General features: G+C 51.5%; 4 protein-coding genes across 15 annotated transcripts; 1 reads left to right on the top strand and 3 right to left on the bottom strand.

Annotated features, from left to right (window-relative positions):
• Positions 1-1775: 1775 nt before the first annotated feature.
• On the bottom strand, positions 1776-9749 carry LOC129587381 (calcium-activated potassium channel slo-1-like). Of its 8 annotated transcripts, none has more exons than XM_055481104.1 (23): positions 9429-9749; positions 7057-7637; positions 6936-6997; positions 6773-6875; positions 6566-6677; positions 5765-5916; positions 5526-5699; positions 5339-5427; positions 5065-5181; positions 4851-4961; positions 4580-4727; positions 4389-4485; positions 4164-4332; positions 3937-4095; positions 3527-3636; positions 3230-3467; positions 3140-3173; positions 2852-3085; positions 2656-2784; positions 2336-2596; positions 2118-2273; positions 1972-2054; positions 1776-1917 (listed from the first exon to the last, which is right to left on the bottom strand). In XM_055481104.1, the coding sequence occupies exons 2-22, from the start codon at positions 7474-7476 to the stop codon at positions 2025-2027; spliced, it is 3105 nt and encodes a 1034-aa protein (XP_055337079.1). In that variant the 5' UTR covers positions 7477-7637; positions 9429-9749; the 3' UTR covers positions 1776-1917; positions 1972-2024. The 8 variants fall into 8 exon arrangements, with proteins under 8 accessions (XP_055337079.1, XP_055337080.1, XP_055337083.1 ...); XM_055481105.1 differs by having other exon boundaries at positions 7057-7582; positions 9471-9749; XM_055481108.1 differs by having other exon boundaries at positions 7057-7645; positions 9473-9749.
• Positions 9750-10358: 609 nt separating this feature from the next.
• On the bottom strand, positions 10359-15100 carry LOC129587382 (histone-lysine N-methyltransferase SETD1B-like). The gene is made up of 10 exons (XM_055481113.1): positions 14732-15100; positions 14566-14667; positions 14233-14506; positions 13685-14176; positions 13202-13632; positions 12959-13141; positions 12553-12860; positions 11385-12324; positions 11064-11321; positions 10359-11000 (listed from the first exon to the last, which is right to left on the bottom strand). Exons 1-10 carry the CDS (start codon positions 14876-14878, stop codon positions 10827-10829), a joined length of 3309 nt encoding a protein of 1102 aa, XP_055337088.1. The 5' UTR covers positions 14879-15100; the 3' UTR covers positions 10359-10826.
• Positions 15101-15388: 288 nt separating this feature from the next.
• On the top strand, positions 15389-20292 carry LOC129587331 (uncharacterized). 5 transcript variants are annotated; one of them, XM_055481034.1, is made up of 4 exons: positions 15389-15611; positions 18240-18884; positions 18949-19704; positions 19843-20292. In XM_055481034.1, exons 2-4 carry the CDS (start codon positions 18289-18291, stop codon positions 19997-19999), a joined length of 1509 nt encoding a protein of 502 aa, XP_055337009.1. In that variant the 5' UTR covers positions 15389-15611; positions 18240-18288; the 3' UTR covers positions 20000-20292. The 5 variants fall into 5 exon arrangements, with proteins under 5 accessions (XP_055337009.1, XP_055337008.1, XP_055337005.1 ...); XM_055481033.1 differs by having other exon boundaries at positions 15389-15742; positions 18207-18884; XM_055481030.1 differs by having other exon boundaries at positions 15389-15747.
• LOC129587332 (FUN14 domain-containing protein 2-like) lies at positions 19884-21903 on the bottom strand. Its single transcript, XM_055481036.1, has 5 exons — positions 21440-21903; positions 21087-21279; positions 20938-21013; positions 20499-20654; positions 19884-20438 (listed from the first exon to the last, which is right to left on the bottom strand). The coding sequence occupies exons 1-5, from the start codon at positions 21588-21590 to the stop codon at positions 20361-20363; spliced, it is 654 nt and encodes a 217-aa protein (XP_055337011.1). The 5' UTR covers positions 21591-21903; the 3' UTR covers positions 19884-20360.
• Between the last annotated feature and the right edge of the window lie 151 nt (positions 21904-22054).

The following is a 22054-nucleotide window of genomic DNA, read 5'->3' as shown; positions in this document are numbered from 1 at the left end:
TCCCTTGTCAATTTTAAATTGCGTTCCTCTCGAAAACTCGCGCGGTATACAGAATACACTTACCTGTAAATAACCTAACCACCAAATCCCGTCCAGGCTGCGCACTGCAACCGTATTCTGATGACTGAACCCGTTGACCCCCCGCAACAGGCGTCTAAATGGAGGCAGACTTGCCGGGCCTTCCATGCTGACCTACAGCAACATAGTACATATACATAATTATGTATACTCCAGATACTCGCCACAGATTAACTGAACTTGTGATAGGCGATACGTACACAGCTTGAGCGATGCTTTGGAACAAGTTTGTTAGTCAACAAAGCTTGAAATTTGTAAAATACATGCCTGTTATTTTCGCATAATTTATTTACAGAATCAGAATGCAAAGACTCGCGCGGTTCTGCTGTCTGCATCATTCGCCTGCGTGATGTCATCAATCAATGCAGAAAAGCGTTTGGGCGTGCGTGAAAGGGCGAAAGCAAGAGTGACTATACGGTATACCGTAGACTATATTATATAGATATTCTGAAATTGTGTCATTGTGTTTAGATTTTCTACCTCGTAGTACCAGGTCTGTATTTCACAACTGATTGCTTTTGGTAGCCACCATTTTCACGGTGCACACGACATCACCAAATTACCCATAAGTACAGAAATCACACGTCCTGACCCCTGCTGATGGCAAATAAGTACACGCGATTCTGCAACGGCGCATACAAGTATTCCTCAGCCCATTGTTCTACAACCTGTAAAATGTTTTAGGAGTGTTAAGACTTGGCTTTTTTTTATACCTACAGTGTATTTTTAAAAACTGGCAAATGTATGTCCCAAAGTGAGATGGAAGCGACGACAACGTGATTACGTAAAACGGTTAATCATGAAAGTTTTTATTATCAGCGAACTTGTATGTGCTATACTAAGTCGGTTCTGAAAATAGTAATAATACTCATGTACGTACCTTAAAAGATCCGTTGTTGGGAACTGCGAAATATAATTGTCATGACGTACGTGAAAATTTGAACGGTTACAAGAACGCCTAGCGCACTCGCTGTGCAGCGAACAGTGAATACCTACACTACATAATATAATAATTATTGTAAATTATGATTATGTACAAGTACTATTGGGCTGCTCTAAAAGCGCGCGACATGTCTATGATGTATTGTGACCTGTACATTATGCACAGTGTAAGTACTTACTGAACAACTCACCCAGTTTCAAGTCCCTTGGTTGTATTTCTCCTAAGCGAGCAAACAAATCTACTGTCCTCCGTATGTGCCGGCAATATTCCTCCGTATGTGCCGGCTTGGCTACATTTCGTATGTCTCCGTTACGCCGTTTTTGTTTGCCGTGATGTTAGCGCTTTCGCGTGTCTGTCTTGCACATTGTAAACATAGTACGTGCCGTCTTTCTCAAACAATACACGAGAAAACACCGACAGAAAGAAACTACAGCGCGCTTACCAGGCCCGTTATTCACTAGTCACTACCATTATTATTATACTGGATATGTAAAGGTCACTTTATTGAGTTATTTAAATGAACACTGGTTAAACGCCAAATCACGGAGTACATTATTTCAGCACATAACACGCTTCATCCAGCCTTTTATCGATAAGTTATATTGGCTACAAGTTACAACTTGAGTTATTGGCTGTAATATAGATGAGCACAGGATGAAGGGATTCATCCGCCGGTCATGGATCATGATAGGGACGAATCAGGTGTAGGTGGCGGGCAGGAGGCAGTAGACGAGGTCGTCCTCCTGCAGCGGCGTCTCCATGGGCGGGAAGCTGGCCACGAAGCGGTTGTGCCGGCCCCACAGCTCCGCCTCGAAGTGCGACCGCCGCCACAGCGCCACGCACAGCACGCCCAGCTGCGCGTTGCAGTGGCTCCACAGTTCCGCGAAGGACGCGTTCTACAACGCCATACATAACACACTCCCCTTAATCAGCCCACAATTCAAACTTACGATGAAGCCGCGGAAGGGCCGCGAGGACATGGCGATAGTGCGCAGGCGCACCGTCAGCTGCAGCTCCTTCTCCGCCAGGACGCCTGCCAACACACAATTTTTTAACCGGAAAGGTTAAACACTTCCGGCGAATATCACCAACTGACCGTCAAGCGGGCGGTTGTCAACATCGTCTCCTCCGCGGTCCAGGAGTCGGGCGGCATCAGGCCGACGCCCTCGGCGATGACGTTGACCATGCCCTGCGATTCGCCGCCGAAGATGAGGTCGGTGAAGAGCCTGAGCAGCGAGGGATTGCGGTAGCCCTGTCCAACACACACAGCGTCATACAAACAACTAAAACGAAGGAAAAAGCAGGTAGACAGACGGTGACGAGCATGTCCTGGAGATCGTTGACGGGCAGGAGGGAGCCGGTCAGGTACGGCACGGTGCAGCGGTAGTCGACGCTGCCGGCCACCGAGGACAGGAAGCGCGCGCTCTTGTCGCTGCCCAGCATCGTCAGCACCGGCACCTCGCGGCCGCTGACGTACTTGGAGGAGCGCCGGTAGTCCGCCTGACTGCCGGACATCTTCCGCGATGTAACGCCGCTCTCCGGGCCGACGAACTCCATGGAGCGGATGTGGGCCGTCTGCCAACGACACAGACCATTGTAACACACAGCGACACGTTGGAGAAACGCCTTGTCACCATGATGACAGCGCCCTGGTCCATGAGGTGCTCGTCGGCGCACCTGCGCTCCCCGCACGACAAGATGATGACGTAGTCGCACTCCTGGATGCAACAGGCGCGCAGCACCGCCGGCTTGATGGGGTCACCCTGCAATGCACTTATATAGTGGCAGTGTGGCACAATAAACGGGCGATGGAGGAAATCAGCCGCTTACGACGACGGGGCGGACGCGCGGGATAGTGCTCAAGGAGAGCCACTCGGCGCGTAGCTTCGCCTCGTCCCGGCACACGACAATGACCTCCTTGAGGCTGTCGACCGGGATGAAGCTCTTGCGCAGCGGCAGCAGGATGTTGCTGACCTGCAGCACACTGCTGTCGGCCGACTCCGTCAGGATTAAAATGATGTGGTCGGTCAACGCCACTTTGGAGCGGCTCAGCGTCGCCGGCGTCTGTAACACTAACACATTGCCCGAATATTTCTTACACGTCTCGCTGCTTCTTACCATCACGCAGTCGTCAAACTCCCGGGGCGGGCACCTGTACGACAAGAACCGGTCAAGCAGCGACTGAAAGCGTTGTTGACCACTCATTACCAGTGGAAATAGCCGGTGGAGTCCAGGACGGGCGCCCCGCCCACCGCACTGTCCAGGCCGAGGCCGGGCGAGCGCCGGCGCAGCGTGTCGCCGCCGCTGTGGGCCTGCGCGTCGGCCTCGCGCTCCAGGAAGGGCAGTTCCTTCTCGAAGAGCGCCACGTCGCGCTGCTTGTTGACCAGCAGCGCCGGGTTGACCTTCTTCAGCGCCTTCTTGCTCAGCGCGCGGCCCAGTCCGTGCCCTGCGCGACACAGACAAACCAACGTTGAGCAGTCACGTACGGCATGGATGGCGACGTACCGCTGTCGCGGCTGCTGTGGCCGGCCGCCGTGTCGGCGTAGCAGTGGCAGTCGGTGACCAGCAGCGGATTGTTGACGTCCCAGTGGCATTTGCTGCAGAACTTGCCGATCCTGTCAAACAACGGTTTCCACACCGGCATAATGCGGTAGATTGACGATGGACATAAAAAACATTTCACCGAGAAAAGTTACGGAAATCTCGGCTTTTCACCGGTTGGTTTTTTGTCTCAGTAACTACGTGGTAAAACTGCTCCGAAGTCTGCTTTTTAAGGGTTTTTCGATGCGCTGAGCATAAATTTAGACGGTTTGCAAAAAAAATTTCACCGAAAAAAGTTATGGAAAACGCGGCTCTTAACCGGTTGTTTTTCATCTCTGTAACTACGTGGTAAAACTGCTGCAAAGTCTGCTTACGCTTGGGCGTGGCGCGGCGAGGGCACGATGGCCTGCGCCCAGGTGTCCTCGCCGATGGTGTAGGTGCCGCGCGGATTGGGGATCAGCGAGTGCACCTCGAATTTGTGGCGCGCCGAGAAGACGGCCAGGAGGAGGACGTGCAGCTTGTCGTAGCAGATCCTGCCGGCGAGACAAGGAAGGCTGTCATTAAGCGCGGTAAGGTCAAAGGTGGAGGCGCTTATACTGACTGGGCGGCCTCGGCGAAGGTCAGGCCGTGGAAGGCGGGACTGAAGGGCGCCGAGTCGAGGCGCATCTGGCAGCCGTGGCGGTACAGCGCCGGCACCATGGCGGCGGAGACGGCGTCCAGGGGGCGGGGACTGAGCAGGTTCAGGCAGAAGGGCACGAAGCCCGGCACCACTGCCGACACGGTCATTATACATACATCAAGGCAGACTGCACGCGGACGGACTGACCTCCACTCATGCCGACCAGCCCGGTCTGCACCACGCCGACGCTGCTGACCATGTCGCCGCGGTCGCCGTCCATGTGGTAGTGGCGCCGGAGGAAGCTCTGCAACGGACCGGAAGTGATTGATTGATACTAACAGGATCCCTTCCTCCGAAGAAGCCAACGTTAGGCAGTCGGTGAAGACTGGTTTAGTTACCGCGACGGTGGGCTTGGAGACCTGGACGTGGACGCGGAGGTGGCGGCAGTAGCCCTTGAGGGCCGCCACCAGCAGGATGTTGCGGCTGTCCTGCTGCTCCGTGTCGCCCGTCATGAAGTTGCTCACCACCAGGCACGCGCTGGCCGTCCTAAGCAGTTCGTATAAATACAATCAGTATGTACTTACGTATTAATGCCTATTACAGGCCAACTAGTATACTGCAGTCCCAGCAGAAGACTGATTAGATTCAGTGACTGATTCATTCACTGACTTGGCCTGCGCCGCGTCGAGCACGGCGTCCTCCAGCGGGCTGCCCTGGATGTACTCGACGGTGGACTGGTAGTCGTGCAGCAGCAGCAGCATGTCGCCCTCCGGCTCGTCCCTGCAACGCCACCGGAAACGGTCATTCCACACAGGATAATATTATCGGCTGCTGTGCCACTGCCCGGACTACCATTACGAACTATCCGGACAGTGACACGTACTGGTGTACGATGAGGACGAAGGTGGCGTCCACCGCGTTGGGGATGCGGCCGTCGTAGAAGCCGTTGAGGAAGCGCCGCACCGAGTCCACCGTGATGTGCCCGCACAGCAGCACGTGACTGCAATCACGGTCAACATCGTCAATCATCAGAATCAGCATCGCCGCTGACCGGCCAGCTTAACTTGCGGCCGGCGTTCAGTTAACGGTAGATCACATATACATGATTATCATATACATACAGTATATATATGATATACACAAGCGATACGACGTACTGGACGTAGCGGACGTTGTCGAAACGCGGATACTTGCGCGGTCCCGGCACGAGGCTGGCCGCCGAGGCGATGAAGGAGGCGATGAAGAACTGCATTTAGACCATTATGGTACAGATTACGATACAGATACACTCACTGTCTGGCAACTGTGCAGTCACATCTAGAAGCGAGAGTACCGCTGACTGACCAAGCAGGCGAAGATGTAGAGGGAGGTGAAGAGACGGCCCAGCAGCGTCTTGCAGCCGAGATCGCCGTAGCCGACGGTGGAGATGGTCACCACCGAGAAGTAGGCCATGTTCCAGTAGGTCAGGTTGGCCACCATCGTGTTCTCCACGTCCCACGGGTCGCCGGCGCACTCCAGCTGCATTACACATACCCACGGGATTACAGACTGAAAGCCGCATAGACGGTGCAGGAATAGCGCACCAGGAGAAAGGACCCGGCGCCGATGACGACGGCCATGAGGACGTAGGAGACCAGCCGCGCCAGCTGCATCTCCACCACCGTGCGGATGACGTTCATGCGCCGCAGCAGCTCCACCAGCCACACCAGGTCCACGATGCGCAGGTACCGCAGACCTAATAATGCAGTGCCCATTACACTACGTTAATCTACTTACTACCCTAGTTACTTGCACAATAATTAGGTACATACACACTGTGTAAGTAAAATTAATTAGATATAGCTATTCTCTGTATATATACTGTATATTCTATAGACAATTCTCTGTACATGTAAAATATACTCAGTAGTCAGTATGTATATATACTCTATAGATATTCTATATACAGCTTAGGACAAAATGGTCGCATACCCAACATCTCCACATTCAGTAAGAATGCAGCGCAGTGCACTGTACGACTGAGGCCTCGTCCCGAATTCAAAGCGAATCTCGTTGCGATACAGCAACTCCACCTCGCGAGGTGGCTTCGCGTACCGTATCTGTAGGCGTGGCCACTGCGTACAGCCACCTCGTGCGGTTGAGCAACCGTACCAAAGCGAGATTCGCTTTGAATTCGGGACAAGGCCTGAGTTCAAAATATCCGTTTCGTACAAGTGCACTGCACCGCTTGCGTACAGAATGCTGGGTATGGGGCTATGCGACCATTTAGTCCTACATTGTACTCTGTATAGTTATACAGAGAATTATCTACAGACTACAGTTAGAGAAAATATATAAGTTATCTACAGTAAGTGATATCTACGTCGGAAGGCACATGCACTTACCGTACCAGTTGCGGCTGAGGCCGATGGCGACGAAGATGGGCGGGATGGTGAAGTAGTCGGCCAGGTTGACCGGGTGGAAGATGAACCACAACTTCCGGTGGTGCGCGCAGAACTGTCATAACATACAACGGTCCCGCGTGCATCATTTAACGCACACTTAACGGCTGCTGCAGCCCTACTTGCTGCGAGGAGTGACCTCATACATACCCGCAGGATGTAGTAGAGCAGGAGGTAGCAGTTGAAGGCCAGGTCCACCTGCCAGGCCACGTCCAGCCGGAACAGGTGGCACATCTCCACGTCCAGACAGGCCCTTAATCACACCGCTTTCAATCGACGTCGGCACTATGAACACCTGTCGAGTCATACTTACGTGGCGCTGTCGTGAAAATAGATGAAGAGCGAGCCCATGGCGCACACCAGGCCCAGCACTTTCTGCAACCAACCTCTGAATTATCACCGCTACTAGTTCCCCTAACCGGGCAGGCGCTCACCAGCATCTGTCCGGGCAGCATCTGGTCGGAGACCAGTCGCGAGGCGTAGTACTGCAGCCGCGAGCTGAACACGGAGTATTTCCACCCGGACGCCGAAGTGTCGCGCGGAGCCACGACGGAGGCGCTGTTGACCGGCGCCGGCTCCTGTCCGTCCTCGGGCTCATCGCCGCCGTAGTAGATGTCCTGCACCAGCTGCCGGTCGGCGGCCTCCCGCTTCCGCCGCAGCCAGTACTCCCCCGCCATCCACAGCAGCACGGGGATGGCCAGCAGGAAGGGCGTCGCCACGCTGGTGATGAGGAAGGCGTGCCACTTGCGACTGGGCCAGTAGTCGCCCGGCAGTGACCGACACGGCACCCACGACTCACTGATGTAGCCCATCGCGTGCAGGCCCGTGCTGCTGATGCTCATCGCGGCGCTCATTATACCAACCGTATTTACAACAATTAATCAACGCTACCGAACTGCGTTGTACTTCCCTGCGTTGTACTACCTCGACTGCCGGGACCCGTCACCGGCCAGTGCCACACTGCATTATGATCCACAAAAGATGCGCAGCAGATGGATATACGAGGGGATGACAACTGCTTACCTAGATAATCTCTGTACTTGCTGCCGTCAGCCGGCTGGTGTTTTACGTTGTGGTTAAACAGGCCCTTATGTACCGCGCAGTAATTAAAAGTGTATGTTAGCCACAGGTACAGCACAATGAGCACATGTATTATCTGCTGAACGTATGCACACGTACTATTCATCTCATTTCATAATTATTATCCATTTTCCATACTGTTATGGATTAACGTTCATAAATATCTATATTTAAATAATACCTTTATTAAATTTCATCACCGGTTGCTAAAAAAATTCCGCTTTGTGCTAATTCTGGCACCGTGGTTTTTTATCACAGCCTCGAGGCGCCCTGGTAAACAATCATACAATTTTTCGAAATTTATGTTATTAGTAACGTAATTCCATGCCTCTTTAATGTGTGCACGCAGTTCATCCTTGTTTCGCGGGGAATACCGCTTATTGATGTATGTTTTCATGATGTCCCAGATATGCTCTATCGGATTTAGATCAGGAGACTTTGGCGGCCAGGTTGGAACGCGAATTTTTTCCTTTTCCAAAAAAGCTTTGGTTGTCGCAGCTGTATGTGGCGGAGCACCATCTTGCATGAAAATCGTGTCTCGCCCGATTTGATCCAGCACTGGCAGCAGTTCTTTTTGCAACATCTCCACGTAGGTTTTTGAGTTCATTTTGCCTGGAATCTCGACCAGGCTCATCGGGCCCACACGAGATATGCACCCCCAAACCATGATACCAATCATTCGGTTATTCGCTACTGGAACTTGCAGGTTATCCTGGTATTTCGATTCTCCCTTACGACGCCAAATCTGCAGATGATGTTTGTATGTAGTTTGAAAATCTACTGTTAAAAATAACGATTTCGATAAATTATTAGAATACTATTTTTTTGTACCTGAACTTTATTCCCTACAAGTCGAAATGTTGATTCGTCTGAGAACAGCCAAAAATGAAAGTGTTTGGGATTTTTCCGGACGGCGACACGGTGATGGTGACAAAAGTCGATGCGTTTATCTTTTGCTTTCTGGGAGAGCTCATCCTGGACACAGCTAGTTTTGTGAAATCCTGCCTCACGGATTCGTCGGCCTATTGTTCGCTTCCCTACAAGAACTGGTTCAGCTCCTTGCTGCAAAATCTTCAGGACGTCGGAGTGGGTAATTGTGCGATTTTGGGTTACGAGACTGATGATCTTACGATCCTGAGCTGGTATGGTTTTTCGCTTCGGAGGCTTTCTAGGTTTGTTCCCAGATTTTCGGCTGCCATCAGGAAGATAATCATGCAGTACGTTGTGTACCCAGTTTACAGAATGGCCAAATTCCAGTCCGATATCGTAATGACGTTTTCCAAACCGTTTAAGCTCGTGCACGCGCTTCACGATGTATGATTCAATCTTTGGACCCATTGTGATAAAACTGCGAAATCTCATAACTATCACAGAAATGCTTGGGTAATGTCAGATACGGGATAAAACTAGGACAACTAAAATTAGAACTTTCTAAATAAATCTGTTGATCACAAAGGTTTCCGTCGATAAACAGAAGATTTGCACACTCGTACCAAAGGAAACTTATTAATTGTCGACTGCAATAAGTGCAATAAATATCGTAGATTCAACAGGTAATTACTGTGTGTACACGTACCTGTGCAAGCTTAACATGTAATTTTAAATACTGCGCGGTACATAAGGGCCTGTTCAACCACAACGTAAAACACCAGCCGGCTGACGGCAGCAAGTACAGAGATTATCTAGGTAAGCAGTTGTCATCCCCTCGTATTTATGTATGTAATACGTATCCCTTATCAACAAGAAAGCGGCTGGCGCGAAGAGAAACACCTGGGAAACGCGCTAATCAACGGTGACTGACCAATCGCAGATCGGACATCGACCAAATGCACGTAGTTTCCGGGCTAGGTGACACCTTGGCACTCCCCAAATTCATCGGTCAAAAATCAAATATCACGACTGCTCCTGTCGTCAAGTACAGCGTGCCAACTGCCACAAGCAGGTTAATTTCCGTCGGCGAAATAAAAATTACGCGTGTTTTCAGCGCGAATCATCGCTTATTGCTCGCAATGAATGTTTACGCAACGGCGCGCAACATATGCGCTTTGTGACCTGCAGCCACACAACTACACTTCCCCGCGGCACAGTGGCGTTCATGTCTTACAATGGTATCAAACCAGTGCCGACCAGTAACACCCACTAAAGAAACAACAGACGCACAACGCCAGTGTAAGCACTCCTTTCCATACAACAGTTTTTCTGTGTAATTGTAATTTATCGTTGTTCACTGCATTTTTGTACGATTTCTGTGGGATTGTGGCGAATCAAGGAGCGGCTTCTACTTGATTGTCTTAATTAACCATCTACAGAGTACATTCTGCGCTTGGCACTAGCAACTGTTGCCGCGATGTCGACCAAAATGCGAAGCCTGACAATGAGTATTTTCTCTGCATGCCCTGTATTTATCGACTACAGTGTGAACATAAGAAACCCAACAAAATGCAAAATACACAACATGTACAGCTGCCTGATTAGTTGGAGTATTAATTACTCAAGCATGGAGATACTCTTTGAAAACGTGTATAAGGCGTCGAAGACGAATGCGTTGCTGCGGGGTACCTATCTGTACACTGTCGCTGGTCGCAGCGGCACCCTTCCCAACAACCCGTTGCTACCAAAAACCAGCAATACGCAATAGTGCAACAAAACTGCAGCGTTTATTGCCGATTTAATGTATACTTCTATATATTATAAGGAAAAATACACGCAAGAAGGGACTGAATCTGAGTGAGTAGCAAATACTTTTCTGGCTGATTACAGACAGGATCAGAGGAGAACAGACGCACAGCACAGCCAAGAGCACGCGCTGTCTGTCTGTCTGTCAATCTATAGAGCTCTGCATAAACTACGTACGGGATAAATAAGGCCGAATAGAACTGCGGGATAAACACGAAACAGAAAATAGATAACAGTGGATGAAGAGAAGAGAATATAGCACAGAAAGAAAGAAGGGGCTAACAAGGCCTAATCGAATTGCAAGGCGGGTCACGGCAACACAACACCGACGAGGACGCGCGACAACACAGAGAAACAGACACCTACTAGCACTGCAGCACCACCACCCGCATCACAGACACCGCTCCGCTCCCGTGTTCCGGCGCAATGCACGTGTAATCGTCCCGTCTCAGTTGAGGAACTTGCGGCAGCCGGGGGAGCCGCAGAGGCAGGGGATCTTGTTGTCCTCCAGCGGGAATTTGTAGTCGTAGGTGATCTCCTCGCCGGTGTTGATCTGCTGCTTGCTGAAGATGACAATCTTCTTCTGCCCGTCCACGCTGATCACCTTGGCGTACGAGTTGGGCTGCAAGGTAAGACAGACGTTACGATCGACTCCCGCGGGCGGGGGCGCTGTTAGATCACTCACCGTGCAGCAGTGGTTCATGAAGCGCGCGTAGTTGCCGGCCTTGGTGGCGTCGATGACGGAGTAGTCGTCCACGCGGAACAAGTAGGAACTGCCGATGCCCATCCGCTCGTACTGCTTCTCCCGGAGATCGGCGATGTTGGCGCGGATCTTCTCGCCAATGTACTCGATCACCATCTCGTCCGGCGCGATGGGCTCCTGCGCGAACAATCCCCAGTTGTGGATGCGCGACCGGCCGAACTTGACGCGCTTCGACGCGTGCTAAATGATCAATCGCAACTTTATTTAACGCACGATGCACCGAGGAATAATCAACAAACCCACCTTCAGCGAGTAGAACTTGCCAATGTCGCTCAGATCGACGCCCCACTCGGCGCACGTGTAGTCCAGATCCGACATGACGCGCCGCTTGTTCAGCCGCGCCTGCCGCGCCGACACGCCCTTCCCCTTGCTCTTCTCCTGGATCTCAATGGCCACGGCCTTCCGCGTGTCCATGTCGCCCGTCGTGCCGTCGCCCACCACCTTGTACTTGCCGTGGCCGCCCGCGTTGGGCGCCGACAGCCGCTCGATCTTGTCCAGCGACGCCGTCGTGTCCACCGTGGCGTTCTTCCGCGAATGCAGGATGCGCCGCGTCACCCGCTTGTACGGGGTGCAGCGCGCGCACCCGCCCTCGGTGACGTCGGGTGGGGGCGCGGCGCCGCCCGGCGGGAGGGTGGGCGGATGGTCCACCCAGTGGAAGACGTTGATCCAGGCCGGGCCGTGCTCGTTGGACAGCAGTTCGTCGCTGACGAACTTGAGGTAGCTCAGGTCCTCGTGGTCGATGCCCACGTCCACCGCCGAGTACAGGATGGCCGCCTCCTGCTCCGCGGAGCGCGGCGGGAAGCGGATCTTGCGCCAGGGCGGCTGCTTGGGCTTGGTCTTCTCCTTGGGCGGCTCCAGGGGCGCCTTCATGGCGGCGGCGGTGGAGGCCGGCTTCTGCTCGTGCTCGGTGAGGACGCCGAGGCCCTTGCCCTTGCTGCTCTCCTCCTTCATCTTCATCAGCTCCGACGCGCGGATCAGCAGGTCGATGGGGCTGATGTCCGCGGTGTCCATGTCCTCCAGGGGCGCCGGCTCCGTCTTGACGACGGCCGGTTCCGCCAGCGAAATACTGCGGTGCACGGCGGGCGCGCTGCTGGGCGCCGCCGGCTGAGCAAAGCTCTTGATGTCGGGCAGGGAGGCCGCCCGCTCCGCCGAGGCAGCAGCGGCTTCCGCTAACGGCGGTTTCCTATTCAAAAATTGTTATTCAATTTCCGCTGAATATTACTACTAATACTACATCGATTATTACTCCTGTATTTATCCATCATCATAACCTAACATCAAATTATTTTCGTGGACCATTATTTTTTATTTTATCGAACATTAAATTACGCACTATTATTTTGGCTATGGCGTCGATTCTTATTTATTTAAAAATCAGAATTAAGAGCTGGTTTTTCCGAGGAGAACTTACAACAGCGACACCATCTCCTTCTTGACAATCACATCGGCTTTCTCCGTTTTCACCGCGGGCGTCTCCTCGGCCAGGGGCGACACCTCCGCCTCCTCCTTCACCTTCTCCTGGCTCGCCTCGGCCTCGCCCCGTTTGGCCTTCTTCCGCGACTTCTCCTTACCCGCCTTGGAGCGCTTCTTGGACGCGGTGGCCATCTCCTCCGCACTGCCGCTGCCCTCCGCCTTGGCCGTCTCCACCGCCGGCGCCTTCTCACTGGCCTCCGCCACTTCCCGCTCGTTCTCCTGGTCAGCCGTCACCGTCGGGGGTTTCTACCAAACGCCGCAAAATAATCACCACAATCAATTACAAAATATATCAGAAAAATATACGATAAATATTCAAGTGTGTGTCGAATTTTTCCACGTACGATTCGCCGGAAGGAGGGCATTTTGGGGATGGCGTTGCGGAATCCCAGCCCGAATCCGCCCGCACCGCCGCGCATGTGCGCGGCGAACATGGTCTCGCCCTTGAGAATCTGGTCGACGGTGTTGGTGATGTCGATGACGTGGGGCGCCTGCGTGGGCAGCGTCGGCACGGCGCGAATCGACATCTAAATTTCAATTAAATTACAGCATGTACGTTCGGTAGGTAGACCAAACCACTCTCCCACCTTCTCGTTGTACTCGCGGTGGCTCTTCTCGTGCCACGTGTCCACCGCCTTGAACACCACCGAGTCCACCACGCGCTTCTTGACGTCGCGGCCCAGCACGCTGCGCAGATCGTGCTTGAGGCGGTGCCGACTGTCCTCGCGCACCGTGTAGGGGTTGATCATGGGGCGGAAGAAGTTCTCGTAGAAGCCGCGCAGGTCCTCGGGGGCCGACTGCATATTGTAGAGGCCGGTGTGGAGGAAGAGGTTGGACAGGAGGTTGCTCTTGGGGTCCAGGGCCGGCGCGGGGAACGGGCCGACGCCGCGCGGCGTGTTGATGATGACGATGCCGGGCGGCGGCAGCGGGATGTGGCTCAGACTGTTCACCGCTGATTTAGGGATCTGGTCCCACCGCGACCGCTTGGTCCCCTCGCTCACGGGGGCCTCGTTACTTTCTGTGAAAAACAAACTGAATTCTGCATTTAGTCGGCGCAAATGACCACGTACCGGGCTCCGTCTTGGGCTTCTTCTCCTCCGCCTCGTCATCCGAGTCGGCGAAACTGCTGGCGATGGAGTCGAAGGGCCCGCGGCCGCTCTTCAGCAGCGACTGGATGCGCTCCTGCAGACTGGGTCGCTGCGTCGTCGTCGGCGTGCTGGCCGGGGGCAGGGGCAGGTGCTCCTTGGGCGAGGCGAAGGGGTGCGCGTGGAACGCCGCACTGCGCTCCTCCAGCGACGGCACACTGCGCCGCGAGGACGAGGCCGACGCCAGGGAGAAGGCCCCCGGCGAGCGGAAGGGCGTCCCGTCCCCCAGCGCCCCCAGGGGCGTGTGCCCCAGGGGAGTGCGCACGCTGGGGGGTGGGGGCGGCGGGGGCTCCACCTTGGGCGGCTCGGGGCGCGCCGGGGGCGGCGGCGGGGGGACGGCGGGGGGCGGGGCGGGGGGCGCCTTGGGCTTCTCCGCCTCGGCGGTGATCTCCTCCAGCAGCGCCTTGTACCTCCTCCCTACAACCCAGCCCATCAAAAACCATGCTCATTTCTCACTCCCCCAATTTCCTTACCCATGGGGTCCTTGGAAACAGCGATGGCCTTGCCCATGACGGACTTTCCGTTGACGTTGCGCAGGCACGCAGCGCAGGCCTCCTCGCTCTCGAACTCCACGTAGGCGAAGCCCAGGTGCTTCCTACTGACAGGATGGTAACCAATGGTCAACGTCACCACCTTGCCCGCCGTCTTCTGCAGCATCTCGCGCAGGAACTCCTCGCGTAAGTTGTCGTTGAGGTTCTCCAGGAGCACCTGCACGTCGGGGGGCTTCCCCGTGTAGTTGGCGTCAATCTGCAGTCAACCCTCCCTTACCCACTGTTTTCTGACGAGGGGAAGGGACTGCCACTTACCACAAAGTGCGTGGGCTGCAGCTTGACCGTCTGCGCGAACGGCGTGCTCCAGAACTTGGCGCTGGGGGGCTTCCGCGGGTCCGACACCGTCAGCGCCTCCTCCTGCAATGAGACGGCTCAATCACTGCTCAGACCCTCACTCTCACTGCCCTGCTAAACGCCCTACATAGAGATGCTGGTGACGACAGCTCTTGTCGATGAGCCCGTCCACACGGTACACCTTCTGCTTGGCACCAGGATGGATCAGCGGATCCGCCATTAACTTGTAGTTGTGCAGTTTACGGCGGTCCGCGCTGGCCTCGAACGACGCCATCACACCGCAGCAAGATGTCGCGACAATCTACCGTGATAATTCAGACCAACGCATCATCAAAACACCCACAGAATCATCCACCCAAAATTCCCTGACACTGCTTCACAACAGCTCCTTGGTTTCTCGTTGGCCATTCACTTAACACACAGTCCCATTTAGCACAGCACAGTTTGGCTTGAAAACATGACTCTGCTCGTTACACTGCTATCTCTCTCACTGTCTCTCTCTCTCGCGCTTGTGTTACGTAGTCCGTACGAAAATCTAACAAAACAGACGCTGCGCGGGGCGGAGCCTGCAGCTTGCACGAAGCGCTGTGATTGGCGCACTTTGGCTGGGCCGATCGGTTTGCAGTGCTTTATTGCTATGGGCTTTTTCATCGGCAGAACACGGCGTAATCTCGATCCGACCGGGAGAACAGTTCCGTTCTGTGCGGGGCGTTCAAGCCTAAAACGGTGCATCTGCATAATAACCTACTGAGCACTGGAATCTATTAAAACCTGCAAAATTTATAACTTACGGTTACATTGTTACAAGATTTAATTTTTGCTTCCACAATGTTTGGCATTTACATTTTTTTTATATTTTTCGGCTAGTAAATAACAGTTTTTAATTGCTAGAGTTACTTGTCAGCGCTGAAACAAACTGCAGAGCAGTTCTTTAAGCGCAGAAAGGCTTATAAAGATCATTAAGAAATACCGTGCTGTTGTATAACGTACTTTTGTAGTACCTAATCGTAAGTACCACGATACAATCAACGTTTTTCACACCTGCAGTAAAGAATATTGACCAAAAATGTTTGGAGATTTTGATTCTTGTTGTTTATCAACCATTTCCGATTTCCACGGGGAGATTTCAACAAGAAATGTAGGGTACGTAAATGCGGATTTTAAAGAATTACGCACTACATGTACACTAGTGTTGGGTAGTAAAAGTCCTTGCCAATATACTTATTTTTACTATCTGCTTTTGGAAGTTTACTTATTTTTACTTACTATTTAAAATTTCTCGGGACTTTTACTTACTTTTACTTACTATTTCAATTTTTCCAAGGACATTTACTTACTAAATTAAAGTAAATTTACTAAATAAATGTAATTAGGACTGAAAGTGTCGAATTGCGTTAGTTTCAAAGCGCTGAAAAGTACTGAAAATGGCGCAGAAAATTTTCTTATGCATTAATAGAGCTATACAGCCATGCAGGCGCATACTGAAAAGTAAATACTGCTGCTTTTTAGGGCGGTAGGCTGTCAGCCAACTACTGCGCACACTCACTTTACCTGCGAGAGGCGGCGGCTAACACGCCAATTTTACATAACGCTTGATAAAACTAGTGTTGGGTAGTAAAAGTCCTTGCCAATATACTTATTTTTACTATCTGCTTTTGGAAGTTTACTTATTTTTACTTACTATTTAAAATTTCTCGGGACTTTTACTTACTTTTACTTACTATTTCAATTTTTCCAAGGACATTTACTTACTAAATTAAAGTAAATTTACTAAATAAATGTAATTAGGACTGAAAGTGTCGAATTGCGTTAGTTTCAAAGCGCTGAAAAGTACTGAAAATGGCGCAGAAAATTTTCTTATGCATTAATAGAGCTATACAGCCATGCAGGCGCATACTGAAAAGTAAATACTGCTGCTTTTTAGGGCGGTAGGCTGTCAGCCAACTACTGCGCACACTCACTTTACCTGCGAGAGGCGGCGGCTAACACGCCAATTTTACATAACGCTTGATAAAACGAATTAGTAAATAATTTAGTAATTGATTTTTATTTAGTCAACGCTAAACCTTAATATTTACTTACTTTTTACTATTCCGGCAGCACATTTACTTACTTTTACTTATTTTGTTTCCAAAACCTTACTATTTGCTAGACTTTTAATATTAGGCGGACTTTTACTAAGTAAATGGCCGTTATTTAATTTTATTTAGTAGCACAACACTAGATAAAACGAATTAGTAAATAATTTAGTAATTGATTTTTATTTAGTCAACGCTAAACCTTAATATTTACTTACTTTTTACTATTCCGGCAGCACATTTACTTACTTTTACTTATTTTGTTTCCAAAACCTTACTATTTGCTAGACTTTTAATATTAGGCGGACTTTTACTAAGTAAATGGCCGTTATTTAATTTTATTTAGTAGCACAACACTAATGTACACTGTATCTGTAGTCTGCACTCGAAGCTGCAAAAATAAGAATTAAAACTCGCAAAGTGCAGGTAAATTTATGTACAACAGTCAACATTGCGATAATAAAATCAAAATAAGTACGAGTACCAAACTACTACTTTATGGCCATTATTAATGCCCATTATGATCCGCTATCCGCTACAGAAACAAACATGATTCGTAATTTCCTTCTGTAATACTAATATAGTATAGATACATACAGTACTTTGAGTACATAATTAATAATAATTAATTTTATTATCGCAATGTTATTATTTATGTAACTCGCACAGGCCACGTTTTCAAGTTTTCCCACCATCACCAGCGCTTTTACATCGCACTGATAAAGTTAATATAGAATAGATACAGTGTGACACAGGAAGTGTAAAGTTAACAGAAATATTATAAGAGTTACAAATTAATATGAAAGTAAAATACACCGTGTTCGTATCGTATACATATGTACATAATGTAATGCACAATAATATCTATATCTATATAGATATTACTATAATACGGTACTGTGAGACCGTGAATGTACAAACATACGTTATTAACGTAAATTTTTGTAGCAGTACAGTAATGCCAGTTTAACACTGCGATAATTATCAAATCAAAATAAATAAAGAAGTAAAAGAACTATCAACAATACAGTACACTGTACACAGTAAATGCTACACCCATCACGTTTCGGGTGAGTAAAAATTACTAGTGAAGCAGCTTTGTTATCAACTTGTACAAGCCAGTGCCATTCAATTCAAACTTTAAAACCCAGTAATTATCTTCTTAATTCATGTAAGGCAAATAAATTAGAATAAACAATACTCACGAGTCAATTGAAAAAATACAAGTTAGTACCGTACAGCAATTGCACGCTCAGGCACACTGCTCGTCTTCGCTTCAGTTCTCGGTTCAAATTTGATCTAAGCAGGTTAAATCTTCACAATTAAAAGCTAAACAATTAAAAATATTGCTAAAAATTATTACATTATATGAAAAAACTAAGTATCATTATATTAAAAAGTACCTAATATTGGTCAATAACTAAGTAAATAGAGACACAATCATCTAAAGAGTAACTATTACGGTATTGCGTCAATAATGCGTCAGTACATAATTCAGCGGTATCTTGTAATTGTTCCATAAAGGGAGACATCGCAAATCGCTACTCGTATATATAGGATAAAGAGCGGCCCGGACTAGCAATACGAAGTTGCAGCTAGTGCGGGAATGGCTCGCGTCCCCATTGTGTTGGTGCGACATCCCGACAGCCGGGAAGAGCAGTGGTGTCTGGGCTTCCTGCGGCAGACATCCGGCTTCGGCGCCGAGGTCAGCGTGGACTTCCGGTGCGAGCGCCTGGCCCCGCGCTGCTTCCCCCTGCAGGCGTTGTTCCCCCACGTCCACCCGCCCCACGCCGGCCCGGTGCTGGTGGCGTTACGCGCCGATCGCCGCCGCGATCCCCTTACGCTGCAGCCGGCCTCCATCCTGTCCTTCTGCTGCTTCGGGCAGGTACAGTTCGCCCTCGTGCAGACGCCAGCTGACGGCGCCCGGCATCTCGTGCACCGGATGCAGCTGGTCGCGCCCTTTCACGATTCACCGGGGCGTTCGCTGTGGGATCGGGTTCACGCTGGTCAGGGAAACGTTTGGGGACTCGACGGGCATGGTTCCGTTGATGCCGGGATTCTGGATCAGCCAGAGGTCACGTTTAGCGCCAGTTCTGCGTCCTCCGCAATGCCGTGCGGTGTCAGCTTTGCCGTTATGTCCCTGGATATGGTCGAGGGCATCCTGGAGCATGTCGACATGCAGACCCGGGCCCGACTAAGAAGGTACAGTAAGGACAGTCCCGGCCGTGTATCTCGCACCCGTACATTCATTTCCGTGGGTGTATAGGGTCAGTCCGGCATGGAACGCGCTGTTGACCACGCGTCCGGCACTGCGCCAGCACGTGACCTTTGACTTCCGGCTGCGCCCCGCCAGCGACAGTCTCGCCGAAGATATGTTCCGCCTGGGCCGCGCGCTCTTCCGCTGCTTAACCGGCGACGTGCAGACGCTGACGCTGCGTCACTGGACGCCGGGGCTGGCGCGGGCGACCTTTAACCGCGCCACCGCGGACATTACCGTCCTAGGCTACATACTGCCGCTGCTCGTCGGCGGGTCGGTGCCGCGCATCGTCCTGCAGCACTGCGTCGTCGACCACGACCTCAGCTCCAGCTGGCGCATGAACCGTGCCTTGGAGGCGGTGGGGATCGGCGCCAAAGACCCCGTCTGCATCGCGTGGTGCGGTCCACTGCACCGCCTGGGACCGCTGCTGGCGCTGTGTCGACGGTTGATTCTCCGCGACTACGTCATGCAGGATGTCTTCGGCTCGTTCGGCCGCGGAGGGACTCAGCGCGAATCGCACCTTTATACTTTTCGGGGTGGGACGCGCCGCTCGGTGGACGTCCGGCTGGCCGACCTCCGCCTGGACAGCTGCCGGGATAGGGACGCCACCCTGGACGTGGTCGTGCAGGCCGTGGAGGTGGCCCTGGCGCCGGCGGTGTCGTCCGACATGAGCGCTAACGTAAAGGTCATGCTGGAGTACTGGCGCTCACTGCCGCTGAAGGACGCCCGTTGCTACTGGGGCGTGATGAAGACGATTTTGGCAGTGTGGGTCTCATGTTTTTCAACGTTCCACTTATTATATTGCTTCCAGTCAAAAAAAGTAGGCAAAATTATAAAATTAAATCACAACAATTAAGAAAAATAATCAGAATTGTAGTGGCTGAAAGTGTTGTTGCCCTGCAGCACGGAATCTAGCAATCCTGCCTGGCGTTTGGTGTTGTCATACGAGGTCGAGGAACCGGATGTGGAGTGGCCGGTGCCGGCGATGCAGCACGGCCCGGTGACGATGGCCGCTCTGGACAGCCTATTCGGGCCAGCCACGGCAAGACTAGATGGATAATGTGTAATCCACATTTACTGTATTCCTTAGTCTTTCTCATATATTTGTTCATTCTCACTATCAGTCCTCTTCAAACACTGCCAACATTTTGCCATTATTGTTGCCAGATTTCTCTGCCTCCCTTATTCGGGACAGTAATAAAATTTAACAGAAGTATAGAACTATCGCAGTAAACAGTCAGCACAAAAATGATAAAGTATCATAATCCGAAGACACAGCAAAATAAATGGCAGAGGCAGACGTGTGCAATGATGCCCAGCAATCAACTGTCCAGCAATGAGCGGCCAAGCAGCAGCCGGATCACAAGCGCAAGTCATGGACTAATCAGAGATTACACTGGTATCGCGCCGAGCGTCAGCGGTCAGGAGGCCAGTCCCAGCAGGATGCCGCCGATGAATCCGCCGCTGAGGTAGGGACTGGTCCGTGCCAGCACCTTGATCTGCGCCCAGCACACGGTTACGCTAATGCACTCGACACGTTCAACAGCTGAAATAAGTACCTTCTCCAGCCAGGGCCGGCCGCCGCGGCGCGCCGCCTGCTGCGCGTCCATCTGCGCCAGACCGCGGATGCGCTGCTCCACGTTGCGCCGGCCGGCGTGGTAGTCGCGCCGGAACTTGCTCCAGTCCACCGTCAGGTAGCCCAGATGCTCCGCGAACTACACACACACGTCACAAACATTCAACGCAATACAAAATACTGTTTTCCCTACTCATCTTGGCTATTCACCGGCATTTTGGATTTGTTGGACCTCAATAACTACGTGGTGAAATGGCCTACATCTCGTTTCTTAAGAGTTATTCGATGCGCTGAGCACGAATTTGAAGTCGGTTTGCAAAAAAAATCTGACCGTGGAACATTCCTGTATTGCGTATATCGCTGGTTTTAACAGTTTCTGCATTCTGTTCTTATTAAATCAGCACTGAGTGACAGTCACTTACGAGGACGACGATAAGACTGCTGCCCATGATGTAAATCACCGGTCGGCCGAATTTGTTGAAGAGGTACCCGGACAGCCTGCAACGAACAGGCCAGATTGAACAGTTATTCAACCAGCAGTTACACGGCGTGTGTCTGTCGCGTGGCCTACCACCCCGTGGCGCCGCCAGCCGTGATCTGCTGCGCGCGACTGGCCGTGGCCAGGCTGTGCAGCGCGCGGTCCACCAGCGACAGCGGGCCCTCCTCATCCCCCTCCTCCGCGTCGGGATCCAGCAGCTGGCGTCCCGTCCGCACGATCACGTTGCCCGCGTCGTCCATGTGGGCGCGCACACTGTCCAGGGCGCCTGCAACATCCAACGACACGCTATACTATACAGATACAATTTATTAGGCTTCATTTCGTTTATCAACGAGCCTCATATTCCGAAGCAGACTTATAGCTATGTGCAGCAATAATACGAGTACTGCAATAAATAAAATTACGACTGGCCCATCCAAACTGACCAGAAACCGTCTCCGACACGGGAATCATGCCGGCCAACGCGGTGGCTGTCGCTGCCAGAGAGCTGCTCCTGTTTTCGCTGTTCGTAGCCCGCGCGCTTCTGCTCATTTCCACAGAGCGGCTGCTTTCCGCTTTCCAATGTTTGTCGCTCATTTGCTGGCTTCCAGAATCACCAAAGCCCCAATACGCCCCAATGACAATCCACACCACAGTCTCTCGTAACAAGTGGGCCAAATCAAAATCAGCAAGTCCGCACAGAAGACTTATTAGCTGCAAATAACAGCAGTCTACACTTCTGTACTTCACACACGAATCAAGACCGTGTCGTGTAAAACAGCACAAGTTGAGAATCGAGATGTTCAGAACGTCGTAGTTCTTGCTAAAATATAAGTAGTGTTTAACGTAAACAGCATGAGAATTTGAAAACCGTGAAAAATACTGTAAACAAATCTTTCTTTTACTGCAAGTCTTTTTTAAATCAGAAATTACGGTGATGGTAATAAAATGTGGAATGTCTGCATGTCGCCCGGCCGATGCGGTTGCCAGTGCTAGACAAACCGCCCCGAGGCGGCAGGTCCCTGCGCAGCGCTTAATCAAAGCAAAGTTCTCTCCCGCTG

Source organism: Paramacrobiotus metropolitanus, unplaced genomic scaffold (genome assembly GCF_019649055.1).
Source record: "Paramacrobiotus metropolitanus isolate TYO unplaced genomic scaffold, Prichtersi_v1.0 Parri_scaffold0000024, whole genome shotgun sequence".
NCBI classification, from domain to species: domain Eukaryota; kingdom Metazoa; phylum Tardigrada; class Eutardigrada; order Parachela; family Macrobiotidae; genus Paramacrobiotus; species Paramacrobiotus metropolitanus.
The sequence above is the reverse complement of the archived record's forward strand: the minus strand, read 5'-3'. Positions and strand labels throughout refer to the sequence as shown.

What these genes read in the sequence shown, in the direction of transcription:
- LOC129587382 (XM_055481113.1), bottom strand. Translation starts at nt 14,878, where the DNA reads ATGGCGTCGTTCGAGGCCAGCGCGGACCGCCGTAAACTGCACAACTAC. An exon ending in TGCAGCCCACGCACTTTGTG is followed by an intron (nt 14,507 to 14,565) that starts GTAAGTGGCAGT and finishes GGTTGACTGCAG; the next exon opens with ATTGACGCCAACTACACGGG. An exon ending in TGCCCTCCTTCCGGCGAATC is followed by an intron (nt 12,861 to 12,958) that starts GTACGTGGAAAA and finishes GGCGTTTGGTAG; the next exon opens with AAACCCCCGACGGTGACGGC.
- LOC129587331 (XM_055481034.1), top strand. Translation starts at nt 18,289, where the DNA reads ATGGCTCGCGTCCCCATTGTGTTGGTGCGACATCCCGACAGCCGGGAA. An exon ending in ACCCGGGCCCGACTAAGAAG is followed by an intron (nt 18,885 to 18,948) that starts GTACAGTAAGGA and finishes GTGGGTGTATAG; the next exon opens with GGTCAGTCCGGCATGGAACG. An exon ending in ATGAAGACGATTTTGGCAGT is followed by an intron (nt 19,705 to 19,842) that starts GTGGGTCTCATG and finishes GTTGCCCTGCAG; the next exon opens with CACGGAATCTAGCAATCCTG.
- LOC129587381 (XM_055481104.1), bottom strand. Translation starts at nt 7,476, where the DNA reads ATGAGCGCCGCGATGAGCATCAGCAGCACGGGCCTGCACGCGATGGGC. An exon ending in TGCTGCCCGGACAGATGCTG is followed by an intron (nt 6,998 to 7,056) that starts GTGAGCGCCTGC and finishes GGTTGGTTGCAG; the next exon opens with AAAGTGCTGGGCCTGGTGTG. An exon ending in TATTTTCACGACAGCGCCAC is followed by an intron (nt 6,876 to 6,935) that starts GTAAGTATGACT and finishes GGTGTGATTAAG; the next exon opens with GGCCTGTCTGGACGTGGAGA.
- LOC129587332 (XM_055481036.1), bottom strand. Translation starts at nt 21,590, where the DNA reads ATGAGCGACAAACATTGGAAAGCGGAAAGCAGCCGCTCTGTGGAAATG. An exon ending in GCAGTCTTATCGTCGTCCTC is followed by an intron (nt 20,655 to 20,937) that starts GTAAGTGACTGT and finishes GTGTGTGTGTAG; the next exon opens with TTCGCGGAGCATCTGGGCTA. An exon ending in GCCGGCCCTGGCTGGAGAAG is followed by an intron (nt 20,439 to 20,498) that starts GTACTTATTTCA and finishes TGCTGGGCGCAG; the next exon opens with ATCAAGGTGCTGGCACGGAC.